Genomic DNA, 16,137 nt, shown 5'->3' with positions numbered 1-16,137 from the left:
TGAAGATCCGGATTTGGCTACGAGAACTTATTAAGTGATTCTTCACCATTGGGAGCTAGGGCCAGAAACGATACATAGCAGGATATCTCAAAGTTGTGGACGGATTTGGACGAAACTTGGTGGACCGGTTGGGTGTCTAATGAGGACGATTCGATTTTGGTGAAGATCTGAATATGGATTCGGATACGATAAAAATAATTTTAAAGTGATTCTTCACCATTGAGTGATATGGCCACCAAGGCAGAGGTATGCTCTCGACTGAGTGCCGGTCTAGTTTAAGGATTATTATCAAAATATGTTGGGGTTGGCTTTGAGTTAACGAGTGATGCTCATTAGTAGCATAGATTCATCTCACAATGGCCTTGCTTGTACATTATAGGTTCCTTTGCAAGCCTTACACACCAAAGAATGACAACAATCAAGGAAGTTTCAACAGCAGTTTGAAGAACCTTCTGGAATCACAAAACAGATCACATTCCACAGTTAAGTTTATCATTTTATTTACAGAAGATGACACTGTCTGAGCTCACAGATCTAAACTGGTGACCCACAAGAGTCCACCGTACAATTCCACTGCTCACTCGACACCTTTCCATCCACAGGAAAGCTCGTAAAGAAAGAAAGCAAATATAAAAAAAAGCTCTTGCTATTAAAACACAATAAACTTTATACCTTCAGTTGCACGATTTCCAGCTAAAACAGGCAGCTTCTGTGTCTTTCAATGGCTCTTTCAAAATGAATGTGTTGACCTGCTGCACAGTAATCGCCAAAGGGTGATATCAACATAAGAAACCACCAAAAATATATTCACGCTCATAATACAACATTCACCCTTTCATAGTCGTATGGCTTGGCGTCATATGCAGTTAAGAGAATTTACAATCCGTGATCCTGGCAAAAAACACGAAACTACATTGTAAACATCAATAAGTTAAAACATACAGATACCAAACTGTTAGCATAAGACAAGGAAAGTCTAAGAAAGCATACAGCGATACATGTTTTTAAATTTCTTTAATATTCCTTCCCCAGGCCCTCCCTCCCAACAAATAAAATAAAAAAATACCTCAAAATGATTATTTGCAAATACAAGTTCAAAAAGTATTACGCATATTAAATGCTTCAATAGAAACAAAATCAATTGGTGGTTTTTAGTTGAGTTTAATTTCACACCTCATGTAGTGTCCAGCAGGAATGAAATCAGTTCTTGAAAAATAAAAACATCCGTAATATTGCAAGTCTGAGTTAAATTCCTCCACCTTGTGCACAACTTGATGTGCATGTGAAGGCGTCGGGCACAGCATCCCCACAAGAAGGGGGAAAAAACGAACGACACCATGGATTTATGACTCGGAGGACAACGCGAGATCCGCAGCACCAATCTCTCGGCTTTATCATCAGGGCCGGGTACGGAACCGAATGGCGGGTGCACCCACCCGTTCAATCCGCGGAGATATCATATTAGTCGAGCGGAACCGGCAAGCAAGATTACAAGTACACGTTATTGTTGGTATATCTGGCACCGAATGTTTACAGCAGTGCATTACTCATGCGCTGGTAAATTAATGGTGGTTTTATTTTCCTGAAAAAGCAATGTCACCAAAAACTGTCAAAAAAGAAATGTTCTCCACGATTAACCACAAAGCCACGACGTGGGGGGTGGCGAGTTCACGACACACGCTTCTGTGTGCCCCGTGCATAAGGTGCGATCAGCCTCTCGGCTGTGCTGAGCAATTTGGTCTCGAACACTTGCGTGTATAACCCCTCGTAGTCTAAACACGAGCGAATATCTGATCATTCACCCTTTGTTTTACAATTTCTAGTTAAAAAAGGAGTTTTACCTGATTTTCAAGTTCAATGATGTTCAAGTTCTCACTTCAATCTGTTTGAGGAAAGGTTTCATTGGAGGAAACGTTGTCAAAACAAAAAAAAAACCTTGACAATTTCAAATTGGATTCTAAAATTTGGGAAAAAATTCCAGGGATGCCAAACCGATCATTTTCCAATCCAGGACTCGCCGCCACTGAGCTTTGTCTATAAGGCAGACACGAAACATGGGGAGACGGGAGTCTGTTTAGGAATCGTAAGCTTCCGCCAAGGCGCAACATTAACAGTCTTATGGCTGAATATGAAGAAATACTGATACTTATGCTAACAGTCCAGCAGTACCTCCTAGTCTAATTAGCAATATATACAAAAAAACCGCCCAAAACTTTGATCCCAATGCAACTTCACTGGCTTGGTCAATGCTTTCTGACATTCGAAGCAACTCCGATATTCATTGAAATTATTTCACGTTAACAAGTCGGACCAACGACCTTTGCACTGTCAAGCAATCACATGTAAACAACTGAGGAACTTGTAAAATTCTTGGATAACTATCAGTTCAGGCAGCAATGTCACAAAATTCCCTTCCGAGCAATGGACCAAAACTTGTCCTTCGCAAGTGCAGAAATCTAGGCAATTAAATTCCAAGTGAAGTTTTCAAAGTCGTATATACTTATTGGTCATCGTGAAAAAAAGCACTTCTGTGCAAATTAGAGGAACAATTACGTGAGGTCTGAAGCATCGTCTTACTCACATTCCAAAAAGAGTTCGTCAAAAGACCATCTCACCCATAAAACTGGCTTGTTTTTCCCTTTTGACCTCAGCTTATGCAAAGTTAAGTCACTGCGGTTGCAAACTCAGGTGAGAAGTTGCAATTATAAAAGTGGAAAACAAAAGCAATCCGCATTTAAAATAAAATACAATATTATGGGCAAGTGCTTTGATTCGCCGTTTGGGATGCAAGCTTTGTCTTTATACATTCTTCCAAACTGTTTCTATCAAAGTAGTCACCATTCATGAATTAAGGCTATGTTATCATTAACTTGGTGCTTTAAAGCCAATCACCAAGGCACAGCTCTATGAAGTACAACACCATAACCTAACAGATACCAATCAGCACGATTAATGGATACACAGTTACTGAAGGACCCTCTAAAAGTGACAATTTGGGTCACGAGTTCAATAAAAAAGGGAAATAATTTTTTTTTTTAACCCATATTAAAAAAGCAACTAATGAATTGGCTTTATCTCCTAAAATGAACAGCCCTCAACCAAAGAACAATGGTTGATGGAACAGCTTCAATAAACACCTTTCCCATGACTACTCGAACCTCTACATCAAATATAATCTCCACTTGCTCCCATGGCTAGTTTCCTGGTTCTCCAGGTTGTCCTTGCTGTGAATGACCAGTGGACCCTCTTTCAAGATGTAAACACTGCCACAGTGGCAGTGTGGACGAGACCCGAACAGCACGATTGCCTTGTTATGGTCGTGCTTCTCATGATGGCTCTGTTGGATCTTCTTCCATTGGCTCTTCCTCCACACTGTCAGAAATACATAAAAGTAAAAGCTAAACAACAAAGCACAATAAAAGTTCACTTGGAGAACATTATATATATATATATTATTTTTTAGGCTATACTAAATGTGAAAGTATATAATAGGCTAATGCTGTCTCTGTCTCTGTGTCTCTCTCTGTCTGTCTGTCTGTCTGTCCCACCCTGAAACGATCCTTGGAAAGAAAACGTCAAGTAAAAGTTGCTTCATGCTTATCCAAACCTCCAGTAAAATTGTATTTTTTATTTTTTTTCAATCAGACAAAATATATAACCCTGGTGATGTATATGTACCAGCTGCTTCGATCACTCCTGAAAAAAAAAATTCCTGTTAAGAAATATATAACTTCCCATATTGAGCTTTCAACCAGTGCAAGAATAATGAGAACGGCACTCGGTGGAGCACATACCTCCGCCAGGCTGAACAGTTTGTTTTGTCTCCCAATGATAGGCCGGATCTGGATTCGGACCTGAACCAAAATCTAATCGGCATGTTCTTGTCACCAAACCAACTCATCCACCAAGTTGTCATAACTCGTCCATAACGTTTTAAAATATGTTATATGTCATTTTTCACCCAATCTCTCAATGGTGAAGAATCGCTTGCAAATTAAATAATTCTCGTATCCGAATCCATATTGAGATCTTCTCCAGAATCGAATCGATAAGTTCTTGTCACACACGCTACCTCTCCACCAAATCTTGTCCAAATCCATCCATAATTTTTTGAGATATCCTGCTATATGTCGTTTTTGGCCCCATCTCCCAATGTTGAAGAATCACTTTAAAAAATTCTACTAGCCGGATCCAGATCTGGATCTTCACCAAAATAGAATTATTTCGTTCTCATCACATACACTACTCTCTGCCAAATTTCGTACGAATCCATCCACAACATTTTGAGATATCTTATTCACAGACAGACAAACAGACAAACAGACAAACAACCTATATCCACCTTTGGAGGCGGAGGTAAAAAGCTTCCATTTTTAGATTGTGGTATTTTTACCATGGGCTTCTGCTTGCAAGTCAATATTTAGCAAAAGCACATTCGAGTCTACATACTCGTAGAATCGCATCAAAAATGTGAGCAACACTCAACTTTCAAAATTACATAATTCACCCCAGAATATTCGGCGTACATGCACAGAAACCCTGAGAAATGAAAGGGGTGGCCGAATGTACATCATGCAGTCCAGATAACGATGGTAACATAAAATGGCTGACATAGCTTCTGAAAGAAGCCAAGAATACTTCAAAATGTATCTGTGACAAAGGGTTGTGCCTCTGCACACAGAAAGATTTGGAGAACTTTCTGATCAACTCACCAAAAAAGTTGATGTCTTGCAGCCCCCGTATGGCAAAAACTGATGATGTGGGCCCGTGTAAGGCCTGTGGACGGGCATATTCTACCCAACCTCCCCAATCACCCTTGTCTGTGAGTGGACTTTGAACTATGCAGGATTACCTTGTGTTTAGGAATCGTAAGCTTCCGCAGGCATAGTGATTTATTTAATGGAGCCTGCAATCAGAAAGCCAATGCCGTCAAAATCAATATTCAGGCAGACTTCCCAGGAGGCACAATATCTGCTTTAATTGCTTGTTGACATTGATGGCAGTCATATCTGAGGCTTCTCAATGCACAGCGTAAGTTTTAAATGATGTTTACCATTTCAAGGCAAGAGGGGGGAGGTGGTGGGAGTGGGAGCTGTATGGGCTATGAGAACGATTATATATATATACAGTATATATATATATATATATATATATATATATATATATATATATATACTAGCTTGGCTCGGCTCACTCCGCTCGCCTCACCAAGCGTCGTTACTGAGGAACGGGCTTATTTTAGCTGAGGATAATGACTGTACCTGAGTTGCTGTGTTGTCATGATTTACACCAATCATAATACAAACAATTATTTTGCACAAATTTATTTGTTGCGTTTGTGATATTACATTTTTATAGGCAATTTAGGTTGAAGATTTAGGTTGAATGTTTTTTTTTCAAGAAAGAACCCCTCAGCACATACCTAGGGGAGGGGTAGGTGCAGACTGGAAATTTGGGACGATTACACCTCACCACCACGTAATTCAAAACACCTCACCACCAAGTAATTTAAAACACCTCACCACCACGTAATTATAAATACCTCACCACCACGTAATTCAAAACACCTCACCACCACATAATTCAAAATACCTCACCACCACGTGATTCAAAACCACCACAACGTTATTAAAAACACTTCACAACCACGGAAACAAAAGTTTGAGGGAGTCGTTAAGTGACAACACAGACTGCCCAGATGTGTAGATACTAGGGCATGCCCGTACTATATATAAGCTAGGACGTGCCCGTACGTGGGTGCCCGTTCCTTGCAAAAAAAAAAAAACTGCAAAAAAAAAAAAAACTGCAAAAAAAAAACAATGGTTTGGTCCATTCGCAACGACCACAGAACCCCCCCCCCTCTATTTACATGAATGGTTTGGTCCATTCGCAAAGCCAAAGCGAACGACCACAGAACCCCCCCCCCCCCCTCTATTTACATGAATGGTTTGGTCCATTCGCAACGGCAAAGCGAACGGCGAACGGCTAAATCGCCATAGCTCGGTAAGTACTTGTCCGATTAATTTCAAACCTTGAAAAGGCACATCCTCGGGTCCCCAGCAATATACCTGGCAAGTTTCAAGTATATCGGACCGGTAGTTGTCGAGAAACAGCGGTCACAGACAAACGTACAGACGTACAGACGTACAGACGTACAAACGTACAAACGTACAGAGATTACTGGAATTATAGATAGATATAGATATCTATCTATAATTCCATTAATCTCTGTGTGTATGTGTGTATGTGTGTATGTGTGTATGTGTGTATGTTTGTCTGTGACCGCTGTTTCTCGACAACTACCGGTCCGATATACTTGAAACTTGCCAGGTATATTGCTGGGGACCCGAGGATGTGCCTTTTCAAGGTTTGAAATTAATCGGACAAGTAGTTACCGAGCTATGGCGATTTCTTTACCAAACACCGCAAGCCGTTCGCTTTGGACCAAACCATTTCATGTAAATAGAGGGGGGGGTTCTGTGGTCGTTGCGAATGGACCAAACCATTCATGTAAATAGAGGGGGGGGGTTCTGTGGTCGTTACTGCCACGTGGTTTCAAAGTTTTTTTTTGTTGTTGTTGTTTGCACGCATGTTTTTTTGCACCCACGTACGGGCACGCCCTAGGATGTTTACACACACACACCCCTACACAAATTTTTTTTTTTTTTTTTTTTTGGCAAGGAACGGGCACCCACGTACGGGCACGTCCTAGCTTATATATAGTACGGGCATGCCCTAGTATAGATAAATGACTGTACCTGAGTTGCTGTTTTGTCATGGTTTAAACCAATCATAATTCAAACAATTATTTTGCACAAATGCATTTGTAATATACGTGATATCACATTTTATAAACAATTGAAGTTGAAAACTTAAGTTGGGGGAAAAAAAATTTCCCGAAAAAAAAAAAAAAAAAATTGGAAATTTTTTCAAATAAAATACCCTTAGTACATACCGGCGGGAGAGATATGTGCATACCAGAAGTTTGGTACAATTTCACAAAAGTTTGAGAAAGTAGTTCAGTGACAAGGCAAGACAACACAGACACTCCACAGATATATATATATATATAGATATATATATGTTTATTTGTTTGGTTCCGGGGTAACGAGAAATTATACTCGATTTTTGCATCCATTGGTAAAAGGGAGAAGGGACCTTTCACCTGGGTGTGTTTGTGTGTTATATCCACTGCTGCGGCTTGCTTGTACGAACAGTAATTGGTGCAAACTCGACATCTCTCGTCCACAGATATTTCTCATATCTATCTATACAAATAAAACACAGTTTGTGTGTTTGTGTGTGTGTGTGTGTGTGTTACCTATAGACTCCAAAACGGAGAGGCTCACGTACTTGATTTTTGGCATAGACATGGCCATTGGGCCTGGGAAGGACATGGCCTACCTAAAAATGACCTCCGATGACGAGATCCATATTTTTAATTCATATTTAACTTAGCGCATTTCAGCGAGGAACATTATACACTGATCTCAGCGTGTGCCAGAGCAGCTCGCTGATTCGCTCAGAGCGATCACGTGATGTTCCATCCTCGCCGCCAGACTCCACGCTGCCTGCTATACTATAGATCAGTGGCTATACTCCCACGCAGGCTGCATTGGGATTATGTGGGGATTATCAGCGGCAGCCTGGTCACCAGCATCTGAAGAATGAAGTTTGGACGTACGAGCCAGGCCAGGCTGCCAAGTTCAAGTTGCCTGATACCCTGCCTGTTTACACTCTCTGCGAATGTACAGGGGTCGAGGCTCCTGTGTGTGTGTGGGGTCGGGGGGGGGGGCGGGAGGGAGGGGGGTCTGGCCAAGGTTTGTCCGAGGCCGAGTTTTTTTTTCTTTCATCTTTAGATCCATATTTTTAGCCATAACTTAGCGCATTTCCGATTGGGTTCTGAACATTGCAGCCTCTGCCTCTGCCACAGCTCAGAGCGATCACGTGATAATTTTCAAGTTTGCAAGGAAGAAGGCACTAGACCCCAGCCCCATATATACATCACTGCCTGCGCCATCAATTTGCATGTTATCGGTTACCTTTTATGGCTCGCTCAGGATCTACGTCAGGCTCGCGAGCGAGTTAGCCAATCACCTGGGAGCATGAGGCCACGTTGGCCACGCCCACGACGTGGCATTAGCAAGACGTCGTTTGTTTGATTGCAGAGTCGTTCAGGATCTTCATCTGGCTAGCGAGCGAGTTGTAAACGTAAAAGTGAAAAAAATGGAATTTGTCTATGGGATCACACATGGAAGACTGACTGCGATAAAGGCAATGCCACCTAAGAAAAGAAATTTGTCGCGTTCAACCTCCAGAGCAAGGAAAATCGCTGAACGGAGACTCCATGAAATCGATGAAGATACTTTTCACCGTCGACAAGCCAATCAAGAACGTGTCTCTAGATTCAGCCAGCGAGAGACAGAAAATGAGACAGATGCACGTCTGAACGCCAATCAACAACGTCTGGCAAGGGCCAGACAGCGAGAGACAGAAGATGAGAGAGGCATGTCGAAACGCCAGTCAAGAACGTGTGGCGAGGGCCAATCAACAAGAGACAGAAAATGAGACAGATGCACGTCTGAACGCCAATCAACAACGTCTGGCAAGGGCCAGACAGTGAGAGACAGAAGATGAGACAGAGGCACGTCTAAACGCCAATCAACAACGTCTGGCGAGGGCCAGACAGTGAGAGACAGAAGATGAGAGGCATGTCGAAACGCCAGTCAAGAACGTGTGGCGAGGGCCAATCAACAAGAGACAGAAAATGAGAGAGAGACACGTCGAAACGCCAATCAACAAAGTGTGGCGAGGGCCAGACAGCAGGAGACAGAAGAACAGCGCCAAAAACGACAACAACTGGCAACCATCAGGCAGACGGCAGCCAGCCATTGCATGGGAGAAGGCTGCATTCAGTTACAATTCGAACACTGACTACTCCTCAAAGGTTGATATCGGCTCCATGTCGTTCACCTGTCAGTTTTGCCATGCCTTGAAATAGAAGGGCCTTTTGCCATGCCAAATAAATCAAACAATTCCGGAAGTGTACAAAGTTGGTGGTACGGCTTCTTCTTCTTCCTGATCAGCATCACACTCACCTCAGAAACGTGATGAACGCCACATTCACCCCATTCACCCACCAGCATAAATATGAACCCCCTTCCTCTCCTGCCTCCCCCCTCCCTCTTCCCCCCTCTCCTCCCATCTTCCATCCCCCCCTCCCCTCCCCATCTCCTCCTCCCTCCCACCTCCCCTCCCCTCCTCTCCACATACCTCACCCCCTTCCCTCTCCTCCCCCCCTCCCCTCCACTTCCCCCCCTCCCCTTTCACCCCCTCCCCCACCTCCCCCGCTCGGCAACGCCGGGTACTTCTGCTAGTCTGAGGCCGTTGGTCTGTGTCTGTCTGTGTGTGTGTGTGTCGCCATTTTTCTCAGAGATGGTTGAACGGATCTTCGACAAACTTTCAGAGGTTCATCAGTGACTGCATGGGAGTGTTTTAGGCAAAAAAGTTCGGTTTTTTTTTTATCTGAAAAAAATAAATAAATAAATAATCGCTCTATAGTGCCGAAGCCTTTTTGATTAATGACAGTGATATACAAGTACACATTCACATAAATAGATACAAAATCACCAGACATTTTAACACAAATAATAAAAATCCCAGAAGCGGTCGAAGTTGGTGAAAAGGCTTCTTCTTATTTATCCTGAACGTCATCAGACTTAAGTCAAACATCATCATACTTAACTCAGAAAAGTGATAAACGGCACATTCAACAGCATATATTAATGAAAAGGTAAAACGATGATTTGATATTTGTGATGGATTCTGATTTGGATGTAATTGCCTTTCCACTATATTTGCCCTCATTTCAAATACTAGGGCATTGCCCGTACTATATCTATACACAAAGAATTAAGTTAAGCACCCCCCCCCCCCCGTTTTGTTACAACCTCGCACATTACAAGTTTATTGTCGTCAAAACAGTGTAATATACCCATGATATTGCTATATTTTCTGGAGAAGTGATATTATGGTCACATAAAAACATAACAATCATGCCGTTTTCAATATTTTATTCTGAATAATTTAAGGTGAAATTTTTTGGGAATTTTAGGCATATTTTCACCTCAATTTAAGTATGGAGCTATAGGTCCATCACGGACAGTGTGGATGACGTTTATGTTTTCTAACGTACAGTCATTGTTCTGAGAAGACCTCTAGCGATCTTTGCGTCAATAACGTGTGTAGGACCCACGTGATCGGATCACTGACTCAACCCTACGTCTCATAGACCCTGTAAGCCGTCGTATGCGTTGCTGTGGCAGGTTGAACCCCCTCGAGCACGTTTGGGACATGTTGGGACGACAAATTGCGAAGATGGTCCCTCCAATAGCCAATCTGGATGAATTGGAACGTGCATTACATCGGGAATGGAACAACCTGCCACAGCAACGCATACGACGGCTTACAGGGTCTATGAGACGTAGGGTTGAGTCAGTGATCCGATCACGTGGGTCCTACACACGTTATTGACGCAAAGATGGCTAGAGGTCTTCTCAGAACAATGACTGTACGTTAGAAAACATAAACGTCATCCACACTGTCCGTGATGGACCTATAGCTCCATACTTAAATTGAGGTGAAAATATGCCTAAAATTCCCAAAAAATTTCACCTTAAATTATTCAGAATAAAATATTGAAAACGGCATGATTGTTATGTTTTTATGTGACCATAATATCACTTCTCCAGAAAATATAGCAATATCATGGGTATATTACACTGTTTTGACGACAACAAACTTGTAATGTGCGAGGTTGTAAAAAAACGGGGGGGGGGGGTGCTTAACTTAATTCTTTGTGTATATATCTAAAATTATATCCCCCCCCTCTATTTACATGAAATGGTTTGGTCCAAAGCGAACGGCTTGCGAGTACGGTGACAATCCCCCCCCTCTATTTACATGCAATGGTTTGGTCCAAAGCGAACGGCTTCCGGAGTTTGGTAAAGAAATCGCCATCGCGTGCACAAACGCGCAGGAAAGCGAATGAATCGCAAATTCGGTTTTATTAGTTTTAAAACATAGTTTAACGCCAACATAGTTTGCAAACGTGAAATAAATGAATACGCTCTCAAATGTGCCATCCGAGGCAGAGTGTGTCCTCCACGTTCGGCACACGCGATCGTTCGCTGCTCTCTGATTGGTTGAATCGTTTTTTGGACATAGCTCGGTAAGTAATTGTCCGATTAATATGAAACCTTGAAAAGGCACATCCTCGGGTCCCCAGCAATATACCTGGCAAGTTAAAAGTATATCGGACCCGTGGTTGTCGAGAAACAGCGGTCACAGACAAACAGACGTACAAACGTACAGACGTACAAACGTACAGAGATTACTGGAATTATAGATAGATGGTAATGTCTCTTTTTCGCTTGAGCAACGCCGGGTACTCCAGCTATAAACACTATTAAACTTTACTCAGGATACAAATACAAATACAACTTTGTCTGGGGGGTAACATAAGTGATGTGGCTGTGGCCTCATTCGGGGGTGTGGGGGACCGGGAGAGGGGCGTAAATTATCTATGTAAATGTGTATCGTGTAGCGCCACCTGGTGATGGTGGCAGAGGGTATTACAATTTCCTTTTTTACCTGTGCAACACTGAGGTTAAAGCACTCTTTGCATGGGTAAATTTTTTCTCCTTCACTTCTCCCCCTTCCCTAAAACGGAGGGCCTGTCAAAGCCCCCCCCCCATTCCCCCCCCCCAAAGATGTATGTAGTATATCTTTCCCCTCCCTCCCCCCACTCCATTCCTCACCCCTCCCTCCCTCTCCTGCTTCCTACCTCCCCTCCCCCCAACCCCTCAGCAACGCCGGGTACTCCTGCTCGTTTCCAACATTTCTGAGTCTGATTTATATTCAGAAAGAGAGCAATTATGGTTGACCATTTTGAAATTTCCAATCTTTCATCTAAATGCTGAAATTATGTTCAAGGACGATTTGAATGGATGGAGGTGGATACTTTGAGACTCGGTAGGTCTCCATTCTATCTTCCGAAACCCACCCACTTGTGGGGATAGCAGCCAACAGAAACCGGCACGCGCACGCACACACACAGGTTGGATGGATACCATGAGACCTGGGAGGGCTCTGTTCCACCTTCTGAAACCTGCATATGGAAATAACCAATAACGCACGCACAAGGCCTCATTTAACATTTATACATAATTTCAAATGTCGCGTTTTGCATAATGGACTGGGATTTGATTACGCATACGACTCAATAGCTACACCACTGCCGAACCAGGAATGTGCCGCTGATGATTCACACATCGTGTGATGTTCCAGAAGGGATGAGATCAATTATTGAAAAAAAGAAAGAAAAAAAAAAGATGTAACAGCAATACCTCAACTATTCTTCATGGAAAGATACTGGAGTATATTTTTGTCAACCAGGTAATATGCCAGGACAAGGGACACCTAGCTTCATGTCTATTTGAGGGATGACGCAGTCTGTGATAAATTAATGTTCTCCGTGGGAAGCACCAATCCGACAGTTTATAATCGGTGTCGAGAATTGAACCCAGAATAGACAGCACAGAAGAAACCTCTGCACCATATCCTGTCGAAAATGATCAAAACCAAACTCACAGAACATGATTGACAATGCGTTATGAGTCTTGAAATGAAGCCATTTGCAAAACATTGCAGGGCCTCCCAGTGTCATATTCACCATGCTGACAGACTTCTGTGAAACAGTTTTTGATCATTTGGACATACGATTCTACCATTTCTCACACAGGTGCAGACGCCACTTCTTTCAAAATAATATCCTGTTTGAGCCCTTTATAGTCACAACAACCCATCCCATAGACCCTGCAATATATAAAAATGCCCATCTTTACTCGATGCTAAAATCCTATTTCCATTTGGAGACGTTTTTTTTTTTGTTTTGTTTTTTTGTATACAAGATCGAGGCTCGTGAAAGAGCTAAAGTTCATTGGCTGATGTCCTTTGTTCCATCATGCTAAATTATGTGTTGACCACAAAGACAAACTGCATTGGGCCCAATGAACAGCGATCTGGTAAAGCACTGGAAAAAAACAGCCTATGGTTAGGTTTGGTGATGCCTGTAGTTTTCTCAAAGAGGTTAGGACCATCTCCCTGGTCTATCTTGGGCATTCGGCAGTGTGACATCCTGCCTAGCTTGCCAAGGTCTCGAAAGCTGCCTTCATTCCTGGATTTCTGACTTCCTCCTCTCACAGTCAAATCGTCATAAATGGAACCCTCCTTCCCTTTCCCAGCAGAGGCTGGAGTTCCCCAATGCAATATTTTGGGCCTACTCTTCCACCTCATATCTATTTGTCACCTCAACAATGCTCTGGAAAACCTCTATTTTTGTCGACGATAACCCCCATCAATCTGCTGAGCAGACTGTCACTCACTCACTCACTTTCTTTCTTTTTCTCTTTTTCTCTCTCTTTCTCTCTCTTTCTCTCTCTTTCTCTCTCTTTCTCTTTCTCTCTCTTTCTCTCTCTTTCTCTCTCTTTCTCTCTCTTTTTCTCTCTTTCTCTCTCTTTTTCTCTCTCTCTCTCTCTCTCTCTCTCTCTCTCTCTCTCAACTTGTAGGCCTCACCATCAGCCATTACATTTTCTGGGCCAACCACATCACAAAGCTGGCCTCAAAACCCAGCTGCAAAGTGGGCATTGTCTGTCGATCAGTCTTTCCTTGAAAAAAACCAAAAACTAGAGCTACAGTACTCTCAGTCTACAAGGTTTTAATCTATAGCTCAATAGAGTACTGCTCTCTGCTATGGGCTGGCATCCCAGCATCACATCTGCCTCTCTGAATCTGTGGAATCTAAAGCTCTCAAAATTATTGGAATCTCCCATGATGAGGCCGAAGCACAAGGTATGTTTCAGGCAGGTTGGTGGTTTCTCCGTTTTCTACCATCTATTCACCGATATGGTTACCTCTGCTCTGTCCTCCTTATCTAACCCAGGGTGCAAGTGTTCTTTCAGTAACTCACTCTTTCCAAAATCCAAGTGGACTGCACACCTCGACCCTTTTATTCCTCACTTTTCCCCTTCATGAAACAGCCATCCAGAGGCTGTTCCTGCCTCACTTCTCCCTTCAGGGCTTCAATTGAAGCAAGCAGTGCACCACCATCTCTTAATTCCCCAATTATCTCCCATTATATGTATGTCCTCCATTAACCTTGTGGTTCTTCTGATCATGTGCTTGTCAAAGTGGACATCTCTCTGGCCATTCTCAGAGAGCCTCCTCAGCGTCGACGAGTCTGGCATTTCACTCAGGCCGACTGGGACGGTCTTCAAGCAGCCATCAATCGTCTGGATTGGTCTCCCATCTCCACTGCCTCTGACATCAATTCTTCCTGGGAATTCTTCCAAAGCAAACTGATCTCTCTCATGCACAGATTTATCCCATCTTGCCTTCATTGTCTTACCCTTCCTCCCGTCCATGGTACACTGAATCTTGTGGTGAGGCAGTTGCCCTGAAACAACTTGCCTTTGCCTCTTGGAAGGCTAATCCAACTGAAGGAAATCTCAGTTCCTTCCACCAAGCTCGGAACAAGTGTGTGTCTACCCTCAGGAGTGCCAGGAAGCACTATCTCTCCTCACTCAAGAATAAACTCTCAAACCTGTCTCCTTCCTCCAAATCCTGGTGGCGTCTGGTCAAATCCGTTTCTGGTGTTTGTTCCCCCTCCATCCCCTCCCTTACCTCAAATGGACACACAGTTGACATCGCACGTGACAAAGCCGAATGCCTCAACTCTGTGTTCGCCTCGAAATCCTTAGTCCCAAACCCATCTCTCTCTGTTCCCACCTTTCCCAGTCGAACCCAACTGCTCCTGGACTCTGTGTCCTTCTCTCCTGACAAGGTGGAGGAGTTTTTGTCAAACCTCGACTCTGATTCTGCAACTGGACCAGACGGCATCAGCCCACGGGTCCTAGAATCCTGCTCTGCCACTCTATCTCACCCTCTCTCTGTTCTTTTCACCCTATCTTTTGCTCAAGGTCATCTGCCAGCATCCTGGAAATCAGCTAACATTACCGCTTTACACAAAAAAGGTGCAAAAACAGATCCTTGCAACTACAGACCAATCAGCCTGCTCCCAATTATCAGCAAAGTCATGGAATCCATCATTGCTTCGGATATGAAATCTTTCCTCTTCTCCAATGGCTTGATCTCTGATCATCAATTTGGTTTCAGACCAGGTCACTCTACTCTGGACATGCTGCTTCTGCTGTCTCAACAATGGATGGAGGTCCTCAATGCCAAACAGGAAATCAGAGCTGTCTCCCTTGACATATCAAGGGCCTTTGATACGGTCTGGCACCCAGCTCTGCTCACCAAACTCTCCTCCTATGGTATCCATGGAAATCTCCATGCATGGCTTGCGGACTTCCTCTCTGGTCGTAGTCAACGTGTGGCCCTGAATGGATTTCTCTCATCTCCCCTTCCTGTTCAGGCTGGAGTTCCCCAAGGAAGTGTGCTGGGCCCTGTGCTTTTTCTGGTCTTTATCAATGATCTCTCTGACTCTCTGGAAAATCCTCTCTATCTCTTTGCTGATGACTCCACTCTCTGCCGCTCCATTCCTCTTCCCTCAGATCGGCAGTCTGCAGCCTCCTCACTCTCTGAAGACCTGGACAAAATCACAGACTGGTCAAACAAGTGGAACATGTCTTTCAATCCTGCCAAATCTCACTCTCTTACTATGTCTCTCCGAAAAGATCGACTGGACAACCCTCCCATCTACTTTCTCAACAATCCTCTCCAAGAAGTTCTGTCACTCAAGCTTTTGGGTCTCACTATCTGCCATGATCTTTCTTGGGAAAACCACATTTCCAAGCTGGCCTCCAAAGCCAGTCGCCGACTGGGCATCCTCAGTCGTGCGAAGTCCTTCCTCGGCACACCTGAGCTCCTCACCACATACAAGGCTTTCATCCGCAGCTCAATGGAATACTGTTCTCCCCTATGGGCTGGTGCTCCTGCCTCACACCTGGCTCGGCTTCACGCTGTTGAATCCAAAGCTTTCAAAATCATTGGAATCTCCCGCGATGAAGCTATCTCTGAGGGCCTTTCACTCACTCACCGCAGGCAGGTAGGTGGTCT

The 16,137-nt window shown here is 43.5% G+C and overlaps 1 protein-coding gene across 1 annotated transcript in view; it reads right to left on the bottom strand.

Annotated features, from left to right (window-relative positions):
- Positions 1-483: 483 nt before the first annotated feature.
- The window catches only part of LOC137434320 (histone deacetylase 5), a 280,361-nt gene continuing 264,707 nt past the window's right edge, over positions 484-16,137 (bottom strand). The window contains exon 25 of the mRNA XM_078785493.1: positions 484-3,372. Coding sequence (XP_078641619.1) covers positions 3,327-3,372 — 46 coding nt within the window. The 3' untranslated portion in view covers positions 484-3,326. The remainder of the gene's footprint in view (positions 3,373-16,137) is intronic.

This window comes from Myxine glutinosa, chromosome 10, assembly GCF_964187855.1.
Source record: "Myxine glutinosa chromosome 10, kmMyxGlut1.1, whole genome shotgun sequence".
NCBI classification, from domain to species: domain Eukaryota; kingdom Metazoa; phylum Chordata; class Myxini; order Myxiniformes; family Myxinidae; genus Myxine; species Myxine glutinosa.
The sequence above is the reverse complement of the archived record's forward strand: the minus strand, read 5'-3'. Positions and strand labels throughout refer to the sequence as shown.